The sequence below is a fragment of the Vicugna pacos genome, chromosome 2 (assembly GCF_048564905.1).
Source record: "Vicugna pacos chromosome 2, VicPac4, whole genome shotgun sequence".
NCBI lineage: Eukaryota > Metazoa > Chordata > Mammalia > Artiodactyla > Camelidae > Vicugna > Vicugna pacos.
The window spans coordinates 64,677,100-64,697,163 of NC_132988.1; the positions used below are offsets into that span (position 1 = coordinate 64,677,100).

Consider the following 20,064-nt stretch of genomic DNA (forward strand, 5'->3'; position numbering starts at 1 on the left):
GCAATCCACCAGCAACTGTAGCTGTATGAGTGAGCCTAGCCAGGTAAGGCCAAGTCTAGCCCAGCTCAGCAGAACCACTTAGCCAAATAAGTGTTTGCTATTTTTCCCATAAAAATAGGCTTCCTCTTTTATTTATGTTTCAGCAATGTCTTGTGTGACGGAACTTTAAAAGGCTCAAAATTCACATGATATCATTGCTCATAGTACAATCATTCTGGCAAATACATCCTGGCAGCAAATAGATGTAAATATCTTGCTCTGTCTTGCTGCCGTCTTTTTTGCCTTAATGTTAATAGTTATAACTATGATTAATGAAGCATCTACCATGACAAATTATTATAGTGCTTTACAAACATAATCTTACTTAATACTTATAACTCCAAAAAGCCACCATAAGTTAGTCTTTATTAGCTCTACTTTACAAAAGAAGACCCTATGGATAAATAGGTAGAAGAGTCACATTTAAAATTCTGAGTTACTCCAAATAACCTCTTCTTTGCACCATATCCTGCTTATCTTACTAAATTAATTGGTTCTTCTTTTCAAATATGTCGTCACATTCCTATCCAAGGACACTTAGAGGTCTATACTTTATTCAGACCACTTCCTGGTACACTCAAACCAGGTATATAAATATAAGGGGATAGTAAATAGTCACATTCACTGGAAAGGTTAAACTAACAGAAATTCCCCAGTCTCTAATAGTGTCCTTCAAATTGAGATTTCACTTAACATCGATGCCTGTGGCATTCTGTTTTCGGTATTGTAAGAGTCAAGTTCAGAAAACAGTACCACTATTTCACTTTATGTTTTTTCAACATCCATGTGTTGAAAGGCATTTATGTGCCTGGCACATACTATGCCCTGCAGAGGCAAAAATAAACAAGACAATGATTCTTCTTCTTTAAACACTAGTAAGATAGGAATTTATCTTGAACACTCGAGCTTGGAAGAATTTGACACCATCAACAAAGTGTGACTTACAAGAATGCCATGGATTCCTGTCTTTTCAGCATAGAGATCTCAGAGAAAGATGGACTGTTTAAGATAGCAATGAAAACAGCACAACATCTTAGATCCAAGAAGATCATCATTTGTCCTTAAGTGAATGTGATATTTGAGAAATAGCCTGAATATTAGCAAAAGCACCAGAAAAATAAAATGCAGTTCACGACTATATGGAAAAATTTAGAGACTGAAATTCCTTCACAGATGCTTCTTATAGATTTACAGTTAGGAACACGAACTGAATAGCCTTCCACAATTTACATTTTACCCACAGCTTTTATTTAACAAGTCCAAATTTAAGGTCAAGTTGATGCAATGTCAATAATAAGATTCTTAGCAGGACTCATTTTTAAGTGTGTCTATTTAAAATTGTTTTTGAATGGAGAATAGAGTTTGACACTTTAAAAAACTTAAGGTTTATTAATGGATATAATACTTCTCCCTATAATTCATTTATTTCTGCTCCTCCTTACCTCCCTTATTCTGCCTTTAAACAGAAAAAAAAAAAAAAGGAAATGGAGATAGGCTGTATCAATGAGAATAAATTAGGACTCAGTGGAATGAAGGAATGTAGCAGTAAAATCTTTAGAGACAGGAAGATGTTAGTTCACATCCTGCCTCCAGTACACACTGACAGTAAATCTGTGAAAATTATCTCTTTGAGACTAAAATTTACCACTCACAAAAGAGGAGCACTAGCTTGTTGGGACGATCAAATGAGATAATATATTTAAGGCATTTATTACAATGTCTGCCATTTAGGAAGTAATAAGTAAATATTAGCTATTTATGACATAAAAGGGATTCTAAATTAAAAAAAAGATCAGTGAAGTTGGTTCTTACCACGTTCTAGCTGCAGTCCGATTCGAGAGGGGTACCACTTTGGACCTATTCAAAGACAAATAACATTTGATTGTCCACACAGGTGTAAAAACATTTTAAAAGCTTCCATTGGAAGACAGATTAGATCTTAGGACATGAATAAAACTGATTATCTAGTGTCAGAAATGGAGATAGTGGTTACCTTTGGCAGGGTGCTGACAAGCTCTGATGGATGATTCTGGAAGAAAGCATGACGGGAGCTTTAGGGGTGGTGATTTTCTGCTTTTTGACCTGGGACTGATAACAATTCAGTTTGCGGCATTTATCTAGGTAAAGTGACCTATGACTTTGCAAATTATTCTTCAATACAAATCTTAAAAATCTTAATTTAAAACTAGAGAACTTTGATCTCATTAAAAATTCATTCAATACTGGCATGTGAAAGTGGGTTATTTTCTCTATCAAAATACTACATACTATTGACTTTTAAAATTATGGGCATATTGATCATAGTAGAAACATCACTTTAGTATCTTCTACTTATACTACTATTAGGAATGAATAGATTACCAAAGAATTCTATCTAGATAGGATAATCAAAATATCTTTAATTTGCACTGACATAATAAAAAAGTTAGTTAACAATTACCAGAATATAATTATTTTCTCTTGAAATTAATTCTGTTATTATTTAAAATCTCTGTTGAATATTTAATTCTTAACTTTGAGATACAATTTTAAGCAAATTAACTTGATAAATAATAAATTAAAAGAAGAGTATTGTCAAAGGAATTGTTATTTCATTTTTAAAATATTACTTTCTAAAATGTCAGTAAGAGTAATGATAATATGATAAACTGGTCTATTGCAATCAATTATTTCTAAATTTACTGCAAAAAGACAACTTACATATGTAAGTTCTCTTGGACAAATGACCCATAAGTCAAAAATCGTGATCATAAGTTAAAGGCTATTTAGGATTATATCTAAACAAAATTTAGTTATACTATGGCAAATGAGGAAGACACAAACTCTGACATTTGATTTTTTAATTAGAATATATGCAGGTAAAGACAATTTATGTTTTGTTTGTTATTTGCTAATACTTGTTTTTATTTATATAGCCATTTGTTATGGAATATATGCTAACATTATTTGTTGAAAAGTATTTAAAAATAGCAACTTTATTACCCATTGAAAAGCTGCTGTCAAAATATGATGCAAATGAATACAAAAGAGACTTCTACAGTTTTAATTGAGTTTCCAACTATGGATATTGGAGAAAATACAAACCTTATGAAAAATCATTTATATTTGACAGTAGTCATTGAGTACCTATTGTGAGCGTGTATTAGCTGTCAAATTGTCCATTTTAATAATATTCATGTAAAACATCATTTTCAATAACAGTTTATGATGCTTTTATTGATAGAAATGCCAGTGCAAAGCCAACTCTATTATTCTAAGCAAATAGATCTGTCTGTGAGCTTGATGAGTCCATACTGTCTGAATACACAATGGTCAGTCAGAATTTAGAAGCTCTAAACACTTTCAGGACATAACCAATGTCCTTCTAACATTTTCAATAAAGATAAACTATAAATGTATTTCTGAAGTAAACTTGGAATTTAAAAGTTGAGCTCTTTGAACACTGTGCCGTAGTGAAAGTGTTATCAACTGCTCTGTAAGCTTTTAGATTAGTTTCAGTCATCTTTTCAAAGAGCAAAACATACATTTTCTGAAATGCTCTGTGCTTGTTGAGGGTGAACTGGAATAGGCTGGAAGAACAGGAGAAAAAAAGACAGTTCATAAAGGAAAAAGGACATATATTTCATGAGGATTTTAGCATGTATGAATAACACTGAGTATATTGAACTTGGACAGCTGGTTCGTACCTGAATTATGACTATGTAGTACATCTAATGCTTCTGCCAGTATCTTAAGTTACCTAAGATGTTGAACTTGACTTGTGTGACTCCTATCATATTCTAGTCATGACTTAGAGTTCTTTCCTTGATGATTGGAAGTGTTCATATCACTATGTAATAATATCCTAAATAAGTAATGTCTTCATGTAATTCAAATATATTTATTTTAATAAGATAATGTTTTCTAAATTACTGGTTATTAGTAGTTTAGTCTCATTAGTAAGTTGAAAAATAGAGTAGTGTTATTCTCAGCATAATATGCAGGAACTGAATAGAAAATAAACAGAATAGGACAGAATAAAATAGGATAGAATAGAAATGGATTGCCAGGGCACTGGATGCAACATATTAGAATAAATTGTGGACAGATAGAATTTCTCTTGTTTCTTGAACTTTTATTTCAATAGTTTAAATTGTATAAATGCATTTGTGTTTTACAAGACTAATATGCATTCCTTATTCTGAATCATAGTAAAAAATGCTTGAAATCCATGGATCTCTATTATATATATTTTAAAAATTCCCTAAAGCTTTATATTATAGAACTTTTACATAAAAATTGGCATTAGTGATTGCATTAAATCCTAAGATAAAACAGATTCAAAAGGTTTGATTATTTTCTTTCTTCAAAAGGATTTGTTTTTAAATTTCTAAAGATTAAGGAACAGGGTGATGATATAAATTACATTGGATATAAAGTATCTAAAATATATGGCAAACCATATTTAATCAAGTGTATATGCCAGATAACCTGCTCTTATATTCTTTTAACCTAAGAACGTATTGATTGCCATCATTTTTATTACAGTTAGAATTCCTTCTATAGGATATTGGCTAACAGTGTAAATTTTAACTTAAATGCACCACTCATGCTTTCAGAGATTGAAGTTTAGAAGTGATATGTCAGCAATAGTCAAGTGAAATGTTTTATTATTGACTTACTGATGGCATGTGTTTTATCTTTGTGTAAATGAAAATATAGAGCCAATTAGTAGTTAGAACATACAGACAAAAAGCATACACAGATTAAATTATTTAGTGTGGTATAGTCAGAAGATACTAAAAATTATTTTGCTAGCTTTTGATTACATATGGTATTAAATACTTAACTAAACCTATGTGTCATATTATTACTGAAAGAGGAAAAATTTAGAAGAAAAAATAGTGGAGAAATTTTTCAAAATTTATTAGTACTCTTCGCATGACCTAGACTTGACTTCCTCACTTAAAACACCAGGTAAATCTTGCCCCCTGACCCCTACCATTTTCTTCATCACCAATCCTACCAGGAAGGAGAATTTCTAGGAACAGTTAAAGATTAATTAAATAAATCACTTAATTAATGTGATGGAATAGCCATAGTGGACCATGGAGACTTTTGAGGAGAAAGTGATAGTGAATTTTTGTTGTCTGTATCTTGGATTCTCTGTGGCTGATGTGGTGAGATGAGACGAAGAGTAAATAGACACAGAATATAGTTCTGAAAAGTATGCTATGCGGACCTGGCTCTCTTCAATAGTTCAGTGGAGGAAAGATAAAACAATGGTCTACAAGTTTCTATATGGCTCAGTTCAGTTCCTCAAGATTCCAGAACTGAATATAGGAGAAAATAAGAGTAATTGTTTGAACTGTTCACTGTGTCCTGCCACTAGATACAATTGTTGCAGTCAAGGTCAAGGTTAATCTGGGAGATGACAGTTCTTAGGAAGAAGCAAAGTAGGTCCACATTTTCTAAGTAATTGATATATACAAGATATTAGGAAATACATTTGAAGTGTTCAGAAAATAAATATGGTACTTTTTAACAAAAACTTTAGGTAGCAATGTCTCAAAATAAATGGAGCATAAATTTAAAGTGTACCAATTGTTATTTTCAATAACTGAAAAGAAAAATGAACTACATATAATGTGTTTATACATACTATATTATAAATACATTGTTTACTTTTTTCAGATATAGGAAAGGATTATATGTATGTATAACTATGTGGATCCATTTTAAGGTTAAAAGATAAATGGAAAAAAGTTATATGGATGAATGAATAATCAAACATGAATACAAAAAAAATATTTATACTTTAAAATTGCTCCTGGAATAATGAAGTCTGGCATAATGTAAATGTGTACCAAAAGTTAATATAATTCAAAATCTCTTGATAACATTCCCTGCATGAAAATGATTAAAGAAAGGATATCACCAATAGTTGACAAAGAAGTTTTGCCAGTAAAATGAGCACAATGCATTTCACCTTCAGTGAACTTTCTTCTTACCAAATAAAATGTCAAAATAAAATAATGCAAATGCTCAAATAACATAATTAGAAGGTCATTAAAATCCTATACAAAAGAGACATTTTAAAAAATCTCTTCAACTCATGAAATGAACTTAAGTTAATCTAAAATGACTTCCTAAATTGAACCAAAGTGACTATAAATTTAATTGAAAAACAGTTGTGTGCCTAATAGTTGCTAGGTGCATTTCAAATAATATCCCATTTCAGGATAATCTTGTAAGGCAAGCAAATAAAACAAGAGTGTAATGTGAATAAATTAAAGAAACTACAAGCATGAAATAAAATAATTTAAAATAATTTAATTTATTTAATGGTAGTAGTCTCCTGTGCTTGAATTATATTAAATCAGACCTGAGTTTTGAACATATATCAAGACACAACACTTTGAAGAAAAGATAACAGGCAAGGGGCCGTTCAGAGGAAACATAAAGCATGATGATTTGTCTTTCATGAGATGAGTCTGAAACATCGTATATATTTCATAAGAAAAAAACACTTAGGGGAAAATGAATTTAATTTTCAAATAGTGAAAACTTAAGTAGGATAAAGACAAGGAGTATTAAAAGAAGTTAATAGAGTTAATTGGAAGAAAGAGTATTTGTGCAGGGTAAGAATGTCATCAAAAGTAGTTAACCAGTGGTTTCCTCTCATAGACATGTGTAATGTGAATATTTAAACTATAGTGTAGAATAAATTCCTCCATTTGGTAGGAAGGTGAACTGAAAAACTTTTAAGATATCTACCTATCACTTTTCAAAAAAGCGTTTCATTCTATATTATTTAAAAAAGAATACCAGAAACTACATCAGGCTGTCAATCATCCTAACTATATACATGTTTAATCTTTGTGTAAGCTAAATTAAATTTTTAAATAATTGACATAATAAGCATGAACTATTACTTATAATATGCATAATGCTTATTATGCATAATAAACAGACACTGTTTTCCCGTAGTATATTCATAGTGTAAAAGTCTTTGAAACATACCTACTATTAATCATATATTTGAACAATGGAAAAGATAAGATTGACAATGATGAGATATTTGCCTGAATTAAATCAGTTATTTAATGGCTAAGCCTGGTTTATCACCCAAGGCTCTCAGTTCTCAGTTTACTAACCTTTCTAAAGCCTATGTTGTTTCTGATTGTTTTCAATCAGTAAATAGCATGGCAAAGAGAAGTAAAAAGAAAACAATAAGTGAAGAAAAAGAAAAATGAATATATATTTAGCCACTCTTATTCCTTAATTCCTTGATTTTCTAAGACATAACTGAGATTTTTTATTTTTTTTAATTGAAATATAGTCATGCAATATTGTTATAGGTGTACGATACGGTGATTCACAAGTTTTAAAGGTTATACTCCACTTAGAGTTATTATAAAATATTAGCTATATTCCCTGTGTTGTACAGCATATCCTTGTAGCTTATTTATACATTATGTTTTGTACCTCCTAATCCTCTCCCTCTTTATTGCCCCTCCCCACTTCCATCTCCCCACTGGTAACCACCAGTTTGTTCTCTAAGTCCATCCATGTTGTTTAAGATAGGCAGATGCAAAACTTCATTCCTTTTTATGGCCAAGGAGTATTCCATTGTATAGATACTACACCTTCTTTATTCATTCATCTGTTGATGAATACTTAAGTTGCTTCTGTACCTTGGCAATTGTAAATAAAGCTGTTATGAACACTGGGGTAATTTCTTATTTCATCTTACCTTATTTTTGTTATGCACATTAATGTCTTTAAAATTTAGATATTTCAGTAGCAAGTTTAAAAGACAAAAAGAATCATGTCACTTATAAGTGGTTTAAATGACATCTCACCCTTTGTATTGCTTTAATCTGTGAGGACACTCTATACGGAAGCTTATTACAAGTTTGCCAGATGTATGATCATATATCTTTGTCTTCTTGTTTATGTAGGAATTGAAATGCCCTGCTCTATTATAAACTATATTTAATGTCTTCTGAGTGCCCACTAATACACTGTTGGGATCTACATGGCATGATTACTATTCTTCAGTGTTTAAAAATTAAAGAAAGAATGATTGACAACTAAGAATGATGCAAATAATAACATATTGTACAGTGTCATTTTTAATAGAATTTGGAATTCAGAGAAGGCTAAGGTAATTGAGTATTAGAAAAGTATGAGAATATTTTATGAAAATGAGAAACCATGGGCAGACCCTTCATTAACCCATAATATATAACTAATTAGAAGAAAATTTCAGATAAGAAGCATATGTGGAAAAGTAAAAATACACATTGAATCTTTTATCTTCCAATATGTGTGTATGTATCTTAAATATACACACTGAAGTAAATGTAACTTTGCAGAAAATAGGTTATTTCCCTAAAAAAAAATTAAAATAGCAGATAACAAAACTGATGGATTGTATTTATTGATGATTAGTTATGTGACTTTCATAGTCAATAACTGCATTTGGTGGAAATTATAGCCCCATGATCATGATTCAGTGTATTCACACTGATAAGAAACCTCCCAGATATGGTTATGCTATGAAAAGTTAAATTAATATACTCAATTATCAGTACTTTTTAAAAACAGACATTTAAATGCAGCATAGTACAACAAATGTTCAAAGCCTACAATTAAGTCCAGAGAGCATCAGATACATAAAGAGTCTCATAAAATTTATCACCTAAATTTATTAAAAGATGAATGAAGATGTAAAATAATTAAAAATGTGAGAAAAGAGCTTGGCACTATAAACATTCAGAAGTTTATTTGATAAAATACCAAATAAAATTTATAAAAATCAAACAATTTTATGATAACAAAAGTGTAATGGAATGATGGTATAACCTATTAGACCAGGCAGAAGAGAGAATTAGTCAATTAGAAAATGTGCTAGGAGAAATTAGAAAATTAAAAGGAATAAGAGACTAAAAATAGCAGATTTAAGAGACATAGAAAAAATTAATGATATCACATATATTAGGCATCTACAGGCATAAGCAAATAATTTCATTAACTGCAATGGCAAACTATGTTTTCCACCCCACTTCCTATTGAGGACAACTAAGAAAGTATGGCAAAATATTTTTTTATAAAAATCTCCATATAGAGTTAATAAGGAGATGAAGTATTATGAAGCCAGTATTTTGGAGGAAGGGAAGCCCAGAAAGCTTTGGTCCAGCAATTTAAGCCACATTTCCCTAGAGATAATCTGCTTATATTAGAAGAGACAGCTGAGCAGGATTTTCCACAGACTCACAAGCCTGAAGAAAAAAAATAAATAAAAAGCACAAAAACAACCTATGGAATGGGAAAAAATTTTTGCAAATGAAACTGACAAAGGCTTGATCTCCAGAATATATAAGCAGCTCATACAACTTAATAAGAAAAAAACAAACAACCCAATCCAAAAATGGGCAGAAGACCTAAACAAGCAATTCTCCAAGGAAGACATGCAAATGATCAATAGGCACATAAAAAATGCTCAATATCACTAATTATCAGAGAAATGCAAATCAAAACTACAATGAGGTATCACCCCACACCAGTCAGAATGGCCATCATTCAAAAATACACAAATGACAAATGCTGGAGAGGCTGTGGAGAAAGGGGAACCCTCCTTCACTGCTGGTGGGAATGCAGTTTTGTGCAGCCACTGTGGAAAACAGTGTGGAGATTCCTCAAAAGACTAGGAATAAACTCACCATATGACCCAGGAATCGCGCTCCTGGTCATATATCCAGAAGGAACCCTACTTCAAAATGACACCTGCACCCCAATGTTTATAGCAGCACTATTTACAATAGCCAAGACATGGAGACAGCCTAAATGTCCATCAACGGATGACTGGATACAGAAGATGTGGTATATTTATACAGTAGAATACTACTCAGCCATAAAAACCAACAATATAATGCCATTTGCGGCAACATGGATGCTCCTGGAGAATGTCATTCTAAGTGAAGTAAACCAGAAAGAGAAAGAAAAACACCATATGAGATCGCTCATATGTGGAATCTTAAAAAAAAAAAAGCATAAATACAAAACAGAAATAGACTCATAGACATAGAATACAAACTTGTGGTTGCCAAGAGGGTGAGGGGTGGGAAGGGATAGATAGGATTTCAAAATTGTAGACTAGATAAACAAGATTATACTGTATAGCACAGGGAAATATATACAAGACCTTATGGTAGCTTGCAGAGAAAAAAATGTGATAATGAATATATATATGTTCATGTATAACTGAAAAATTGTGCTCTACACTGGAATTTGACACAACATTGTAAAATGATTATAAATCAATAAAAATGTTAAAAAAATAAAAATAAATAAGTAAAATCTGAACTCTTCAAAAAATTAAAAATAAAAGAATAAAAAGCACAAAAACACACAGACTTTATGCTCAATAAAGAAGGATAATTCCTAGTAAAAGCCCAATCTTTCCATTGCAATTATAAAATAATAGCCAGTCAGAAACAGATCAGTTTTTTTCAGGGAATGAAGCTGCATTTTGAATACCTGTTTAGATTCAAGTGCTCTGTAATTTCAAAAGTCCAGTCCTACTGCCTGAGGAAGCAAAAATAAATCTCTCTGGAGAGATTCAACTATATCCAGAGTCTTTAATTACCTCTACATTTTTTCATGTTTTCAAATTTTAATGACTGGCAATTGGACTGAGAACAGATTTCTAAATGACAGCAATAAGAGATGTTGGCCAAATAGTTTCCAAATAGAGTATTTTTTTAATGTAAAATGAGAACATTATTAGTTTGACTGACAAATCTTATGCTCAATAGACCCTTTCTGTCTGTTACTAGATGAATATCTAAAGGATCAACTTTGAGAAAAAAAACTTATCCCAGGAATAAGAGGTGAAATAAACTAAACAATATTGAGCAAATAAATTAACATATAAGTAGATGATTTATATAAAATGGGAGTGTATTTACGTAACTTGATTATATAAAGTAATAATGATAAAAAATAATTTATGTTAATATACAAGAATAAATAAAATACTAGAATGCAATAATGTCCAAAATGGAAAGTATTCTCTGGATTTAAAGTATTTGAATTTAAAATTCAAATACTTGTAAAATTTAGGAAGAATGTAGACATGGTTATTAATCTCAGATTTGAATAAAAGGCTTTTAAATAATTTTTGAAAATTTTTTACTAAAATTTTATATACCTATGAAGCCAAACTTCCTTTATAACATCCATCTGTTTTCCTTGTTCTGGCATCCCAAAATGTACAGAACTTTCTTCTTTCCTGTCTGGCAAAAATCCCTGCTCCAATTGGGAAGTTCTCTTGCATACAAAACAATATTAAGGGGCAGAAAGTATTGACCAAGCCATGGAATGCTAAATAGGAAATACTATGGCATTACAGAATGCCATGTGCACATTGCATTACCACTTCGGTTATATTGCTTTATTAGTTAGTACTTTTATGCTCTTTCTAAACAATAAAAGCCTAAAAGCCTCAACAAAAGGACAGACACATGAATTCTGTTTCTTTTCTCATAAGAAATAAACATCAAGTATCATACAGAACTCTTCCTTTCTGATGATTTAATATTGTTGAAGCAGTTGTTTTATTTGTGAGAAATGATTCATTCATTACAGCACTTCACTAGAACTAAATGAACCATTTTATTTCCTGCACACCATTTCTTTGCAGTCTTACAAATGCCACCTACATAATTAAATGATCAGGCTAAAATGGAATCAAAGAAATCAGTAAAAATGTGTGATAGTATTTATGTGTCTAAAAATTGAGAGAACCATTTCCTATCTCATACTGAATAACAACAACAAGAAGTTTTAGCACTCAAACTAGCACCAATGTGTATAATTTTGCTGACCTTGAAAAGAAAATGCATCTGCTAGAGAGTTTGCTATTACAAAGTGCTCAAATGAGAAAGACAGAGTGTTACAACACTGTATAATCAGCAACCACAAAGCAAGGCTTCTGTAGGAAAACAGACATGGTTCTAAAAATGGAATATTTAAAAACTGCATAAACAAATACTCAGTTATAAAATAAAGAGTATGGAAGCAAGAGACATAAAGTAACAAGCCAATTTCACAGTAAAATACAAGGCACAAAGCAAGAAAATATGGGACAGAAAAAGAGCATACAGAATACAAATGAACTATTTTTATCTTCTCTGGTTTAAGTTTATAACCAGTTTGTTTACTTAATTACCCACTATACTGCTAAGGGATCACAGAGATTGATCATCATGCCTACATGCCCAGTTACTTTAGAGATCATTAGCTGTCTAAGTCTCCCAGAACATCCATCATCACAGTGGTATTTCTCCTAATTTGTCTTTGTGCAACCACTTGTCAGAACTGTCCACCTCTCTATGTCTTCTTAGACTTCTCCAGTGTGCTTTAGGGCATTTATAGTCTGCCATCAGCAAAACCTTTTAAATCAACAACTTCCACTAGGGGGAAAAAAATCCCTCTGTCTTCTTAGTTGAATATAAAACTTTTCTGCATCTTCTTCAAGTGGTGTTGGTCTTTATGCCAAACTCACTCAATTGTGGACCTAAAAATATATTAGGAATCCTCCTTGCTATTAAATCCAAAACATTTGTTCTCCATTCTCCTCCTGGGATACCTATCACCAGACTGTACTGTTGCTATCTGTGATGGAGTGATCTTTACATCTAAACCACTGAAGAGTTTTTAAGTCAAAGTATCCTCTCCACCTCTACTCCTTTACCATGGTGACTTTAATATCACTTAAATTCTCTGTCCTTTAGTTCCTTGATCTACTCATCTAAATGTTCTCTGTCTACTCTCTCACTCTTTCTCAGTCTCATGCTCACCAATAAATGTATCACCTCCAAAGCACATATTTCAAACATCCTACGTTCTCATCACCACTACCTTTTCTTTATATTTAATTAAGTTAGTATTTCTAGCTCAAAAAAATTTTGATTCTCCAAGCTCTTCCCAACAATTATGTTACTATTTTCCCACTATGATAAGTTTCTTATTTCTCCCACTTTTTAATTTTTCTCTAAGCCCAATTCTAGTTTCCATAACTGTAATCACATGCTAATCAATGGTCTTAACTACTTTGCCCAACATTCCCTCTGTCTCACTATCTGGAAAACACTAAACCTTGTTATATTCAACTATTCCATTTTCTGAGTATGAATATGAGTTTTTGAATGTCTTTCCCCTGATACTATCACTTCTCTGATTTACCTAATACTATAAGAGTAAGCAGATCCCAGAATTGCTTCCCAGTTACTTTCCCCCCTTACCCTGTTTTTATCTAAAATTATCTTATGTACATATTAAGATGTGTAGTATACATTTCTTCTTACTGTTGCACAGCATCGAGAAAACAGGTAGCTATAATAATTTTTATTACTTTAATATATGCAGTAATTAGAAGACTGCCTGGCACAGAGAAATGTGTGTTTTTTTAAGAAGAATTGGCATGGTTTTAATTAAATGTGACATTACTTATTTATAATAAATCTTTTCCCTATATAATGAGTAGTGTTTTGTTGCTGCTTAATTGAAAATTCTGTGGACACTGACTGGGTTAAAATTCTGAGACTATAATCTACCAGTTGTCTTTCTTATCTTGGGCATGTTACCTCTCTGAATCTCATTTTTCTTATCTGTTAGGAAAAAATTAAAATAAAAGAAGGATAACATAGTCACCTAACTCTTAATGTTTTGAGATTTAACTGAGATTATGCATGCAAATTACCAAAAAGTATTAAGAATTAATTTTAAAATGTGATATCTGTGAGAAAGATTTGTATCTGCTGAAATTAACAAAGGTAAGAGGAAAACAGACCATAAATATTTCCAAGAAAGAACACATGTGCAGATTGAGCCAGGTAAGAAATAGATGCTGTGATACAGTGTCTAATCATCTACATCTTCATGTGTTCATGTTAGGTACTTTTCATTTAGCTACTGTTCCTCAATGGTACAAAATGATCATGCTCATTAAAATGTGTATGAACAATTGTAAATTCCACATTATGCTAATATAATTCTATTTATCAATTAAAAATGAACTAAATAGATTTACAGAATCAAATAGAGCAAATAAATACTAGAGTATGAATAATTTCACAGTCAAAATACAGTTGCTGTTGAACAAAACCAAAGAAGCATTACCCACCCTGTCCTTCAAATTATATATTAAATATATTTATCTTTGACACCAAGATAAACACACACACCCATACACGTAAGAGTATAAGGACATTATGGAGACCTTCTGTGTCCTAAGGAGCTTGAACTTGATGCTAGAGGCAGTAAGGTAGTAAGGGTAAGATACCAGAGCAGGTCAATATATGAGCAAACGTATCCAGTAGGAAGCTACTGCAGATATCCAGATTAATTACAAAAACTTGAACTGTCATTTTGAGAATTATAGTAATTTGTAGATTTCACATATACCAATAGTATAGAATTGATATTTTTTAGTAGTAGTCATTTATTTAAGTCAGAGGCCTCTTTCAGAAAATTGCATTGTAACGCACAGCGTAAGAATTTTAATAAATATATTTATAATATGGCTGTATATACACACATACACGATTAGTTGCTCTTATAATTGAGGTATTTCAATTGTTTTGGGATTGGGAAGTTTACATTAATTTGTAATTCTCCGAACCCTTTAGCTTCAAATATAAACAAAACACCTAGGATGAATATGGCTTCTTCTTATCAAACTACTATAAATACTGAGAAATCCAAAAACAGTTCTCAGCTAAGGCAGATAAACAGTTCAGAAGGTGAAAATCTTCCATGTCAATAAACCATTGGGCATTTTAATGACATTTTTGCACTGCAAGATGATTCAGTATGAAGTATGTTTTATTATATATTGTCCCAAGGATTGCTTCTTTTCAGTTTTCATCCTTTGGGACTTGGGAAAAACCTTGAATGTTTCCAGATTGAATCTATTCCCCGAGCTTTGTGTGTCAAAATACTAATGAATTGCTCTGAGATGTCTGCAAGATATAGAAGATACTGAGATTCCACATTGGCTGTTTAATATACAGTTGAGAGTTCCGAGGAGATAGTTTTGATTTCATTCATCCACTTGTGATATTTTCTAAACCATGGAATTGTTTAGAGCACACAAAAAGAGAAAAAGAAATATATAATTCAAAGGGGAAAATGTTGAAGATAGAACCTGAGTAGTAGTAATATTTAAGAGGCCTCAGAATGATGAGCAGTCCTCAAAAGAGTCTGAGACTGAGAGGTCAGAGAAGATAAAAATCAGGTATAATATCTTAGAATCAAGTGGGCAGAGAGTTAAATACAAAAGCAAACAACAACAACAACAACAACAAACAAACAAAACAAAGGAAGACCATCAAAGAGAAGAGCTGGGTACCATGTCAAAAGCAGTTGAGAGTTCAAGTTACAAATGACTAAAAATGATCCATTGCCTTAGCAAAAAAGAAATGGCAGTGGCCTTAGAAAGATCTTTGGCATGCCGACAATGGAAACTATTTTGAAGTGACTGCTAAGTGATGGATCAGAGGAGTGATCCTATTGCTAAAAGTGGTTTGTAAGTTGAGATAGTCTTGATAAAAGAATGAAGAGGAAGCATTTGAAGATACAGGAAAAACGGGCTTAAAATAATAAATCTAAGGATATGGAGAGAGGACTGCATAGAGGAACTAAGAATTTGATACGAATCAATCGGTGAGAGAGTAGTTTTGATAAAGTACAAAATAAACTGTTAAGCTAGATGATAAATCAGAAGACAGATGGTGTTCTAGAGATTATGTATATTTGTGAGTTCCAGAAACTGGAAATCCTGAAGCCAAAGAGTGAGATATTTGGAAGGTAGATGGTCCAGTGATTTATGCAGAGTTTCTAATATTAGAATTCACTTCTAACTAATGAAAAATCTCATGGTGTGGATAAGGCAGCAAGTAGCGAAAGCAGAGTGGAAGTGAAAATTCAGAAAATCAAGTAGTTTTGATACTGGCATATGTTGGATGGTTATTATTTTAGATGTAATTTTTAATGTAATGCCAAGGCCTAGAATGAAGGCAAAATCTCTTAGCCAGATTCTAGAGCTTTCAAAGAAAATAGAGAAAGGTTGGGTAGGTAAATACAAAACATAAGACGAATGAGAGGTAGTAAACTAGAATAACATGAATCTTATAGTAGGTGAAGTTTTATGTGAAAGAAAACTTAATGATTTAAATTTTAACAGTTAACTAGATGATGGTGTAATGTGGATTATGACAAAATATACAGATTTTACTTGATAACCACTCAGTCAACTTCAAAATTATACTATAGATACGTCTATGTAAAATATTCTTTCTAGATTAAATCTCACACATATTTAAGGTCTGTATATTAAAATTCACAGAATATACATATAATACCACGTAATACTACCCTATAATCATTTAGGTGATACTATGACTAGAAGCTGTTTCAATGTGGCTTTATTCTACGAATATTTTACTCTAACCCATTTTGAAAGAGAACTAGGACTCATTAAAATAAATGCTGGAAATATAATAGTGCTATACAGGGTCATATTTGGTAAGTATTAAAAATGAAATATAGCTGTATTATATAAATATTAAGATTATAATATTTGCAAAACATTATGTTTCTGAAAATACCTAAATTCAACTTCACAGAACCCTAAAAATAAATGAAAGTGATGTCAAGAAATTATCTGATCAAAATTATGAGTGAAAGAACAGAGACAATATTATACAATATAAATGATCATGGAAGACATTTTTAAAGTAGAATTGATTCTCTAAAATTTAGATGTTGTTAAAAAAAAGAAAATGTATATGTAAATGAGAGAAAATAGCTGTATATATTTATTGTTAATATATGAGAGGAATTTAAAATTATAAAAATGATGACAATTGAAATGGTGAGAATCTTATACTCCATTCTTACACCAGGATATAGTCCAGAGATTAAAACAATATATGTAAAAAATAAAATCATTACTTGCAAGAGTGCAAATAAAACAGAAATTAACATTTTTAAAAATTGGAGGATGAATAAATAAGCCACACAAAACAGAAAGTATAAAATAAGTAATTGACAAAGTTAAATTTAAAAGATATATTTTTCCAGAAGAAAATTTTAAAAAAGGTGTCTCTGGCCTATAGACTAATTCATGAAGGCCTTATATATCATTAAGGCAATAAAAAATCCAAATAAACAAATATGTGGGTGAAGACCACAAACAGGTAATATAAAAAAATATAAAAAATCATAAATAAAAGTATGATAAACTTCACTAGTCATCCAATACATGGAATCTAATACTACATAAAATATTTTTCCACTCATCAATTATGAAAAATTAATCTCCATAAATATTCAGTATTATTGAGAAAAGGTGAAAAAAAGACATTCAGAAGTAGTTTTCAGTCTGTAAATTAGGAGAAAAAATTTGCAATACATATTAGGATTTCAAGTATGACTAATGTTCACAAACATGGATTATCCTAGTGAATATATCAGTGCATGGTACATGGTAAATATTCAGTAAATATTTTTCAACATTCAATAAATATTGTTGAATAAATATACATAATATTACTTTCTTATGGGAACAATTTAATATATGCACCAGAGAGTTTGTATTGCTTATTCAAGCAAAAGCAAATCTCCAGTAATATTGATGATGTAAACTATTGACATAAAAATGTATGTAGAAAATGTACTGACAGAAAAAGCTGTTACTGAATAATGTATAAAATAGGTGAAATTATGTGTATAGGCATAGAGAAGTATCTGCATAATATTAGTGAAAATGTTAATAATAGATGGATAATGCTTTACTCTAAAGTTTTTATATTTTTGGAAATTTACCTTGTACATTATTCATTTTATTATAGTGAAAGGTGAAGCTATTATTATCTTGCAAAAATAATCTTATTTATTGAATTTGTTGTTTTGCCAACAAAGGTTATACAAATCAAACAAAAAAATCATACGTGAAAGAGACATTGACACACTACTATCTTTTCAGATTAGGGAGAATATTGTTCTACAATTTAGCACATATAAATTTAACAATAGTATTATTTATATTTTCAAGGGATTTATAACAGGATCTGAGTAAACTATTTGATTATGACCTGTTTTATGAAACATGAAAAATGAAATATGTTTTTAACCAGCTAGATAGATGAGAAAACAGGTAAGAACAAATAACCCACTTTATGACATTTTCTTGCAATAACAAAGCATTGTTAATAAAACATTTTCCAAGCTCCTGTGCTTTGTTTTAGATTGTTTACATAGAAATCCACTGTGATGCATTCCCAGTCTTTTGAAAAAGTTCCTTAAGGAAGAAAATCCCAGGAAAGAGACTAATGCTTCAAGCTATGTCTTAATAAGCTGCCTTGCTCTTTTATATTACTTATCATACATTATTTCCATAATCCTGCTATTGAATGCCATTTAATCAGAAACAGTAGTTGTCAAAAACAAAACAAAAGTTTCTAAAAAGAAAGAAAAAAAAGTAAAAGGGAAAAGGAACAGAAAATGCCATGCTTTTTAAAGTTTGGGAGATGATCTTTGACTTTGTGCCAGTGGTTTTAGTTCTTTGTGTGCTTTCTGAATTTGTATTGTGAGAGCATTCCATTTTAGAGTATGATAGCCGATCTTTCTCACTGTCCAGATATCTATATCCCTTTAAAATTTAAATGTCCTAACACAGTGTCATATTCAAATATAAATTGGAAATCAATCATTTGCTATAGACTATCTCTTCTAATAGTTGATGTGTCTATAACGTAGGTACATGCTCAAGATCAAATATGCTAACCTAGTCATTTTGGTACTTGGGGATTATAAAAAATGTCTCATAATATCAGGCTCTGGAAACATCAGCATGTCATGAAAGATGAATGAAAATAACCCTGTCATTGCACAGCAATACACAGCTTTAAAGGCTGTACCATAAGAGAGACAAAACAATTTATATGAGATCACACCTCACACACTTTTCAAATTGTTATTAGTTATGGCAGTTTTATTACATGAACCTTGGCTGGCAAAATGGCCATCCCTTCCTGACAGTTTGATCTCCTTAGATTCTACAATCATATATCACATACATAGAATTCTCAACACTTATGGAAGTATCCAATGACATTAAGTACAGAGTGGTGTAAATTTGACCAGTATTTCAAAGTAGTCACAGTGAGAAGTCCATTTTTAATACCTAGGATATTAATATGTGCCAGTGCTTTGTATTGTGGTTTAGACTGAAACCACAAAGAAATCACTGGCTTAAGTAAGACATTTAAGAGATGTACTTACGGCAAGGGCCTTTTAGTTAGTTAAGAAGACTTAGAGACAACAAAATTGTACTAGTCTTTACATCATTAACTGATTTTTAAAATAGAAAACACTTATGAGGTATCATAAAAAATGTTTTGAACAATGTATCATTACACTTTGTGATTTACTGTACATACTAGCATAATAGGATAGATTTGAAATGTAGTTTCTTCTCAAAATATTATTTCAGAATGTTTGCAGCTCTTGATATTGTGTTGGTGATACATCCTTTAGTTTTCTTTATCATTTTTATATTAATATGCCAATCTTAAGAAAAAATAAATCACAATTTCCCTGAAATTTAAAGGAAATTTATAAGAAAGCCATCTTTCTGCATAATCACTTTTTTTTAGAGATTTGACATTCCTCTTTATTACCATGTATAAGTTGTTGAACTGTTTTGAAATTTACTGAAGAAAAAGAAAGGTAAAAATATCCTATCAGCTACTTTTGAGACTCAAGAGCGGATCTGTGGCCACACAGAGTAACATGGATTAACTTTAATGTAAAATAAAATTTTCATCATTTATAACTAATAGATTCAATGTTAATCAATTTTATGTGGTCATTCAATTTGTGTGTGTTTGTGTGGGTGGATGGGTGGGTGCTTGCACACATGAATGTTCTGCATGCCAGAAAGTCTTGATGGCTAGACTACAAATACTCATC

At 31.1% G+C, this 20,064-nt stretch overlaps 1 protein-coding gene across 1 annotated transcript in view; it reads right to left on the reverse strand.

Moving 5' to 3' along the window:
- The window catches only part of TECRL (trans-2,3-enoyl-CoA reductase like), an 86,788-nt gene that overhangs the window by 32,810 nt on the left and 33,914 nt on the right, over window positions 1-20,064 (reverse strand). Inside the window, exon 3 of the mRNA XM_006218767.3 lies at window positions 1,852-1,896. Within this exon, the coding sequence (XP_006218829.2) occupies window positions 1,852-1,896 (45 nt within the window). The remainder of the gene's footprint in view (window positions 1-1,851; window positions 1,897-20,064) is intronic.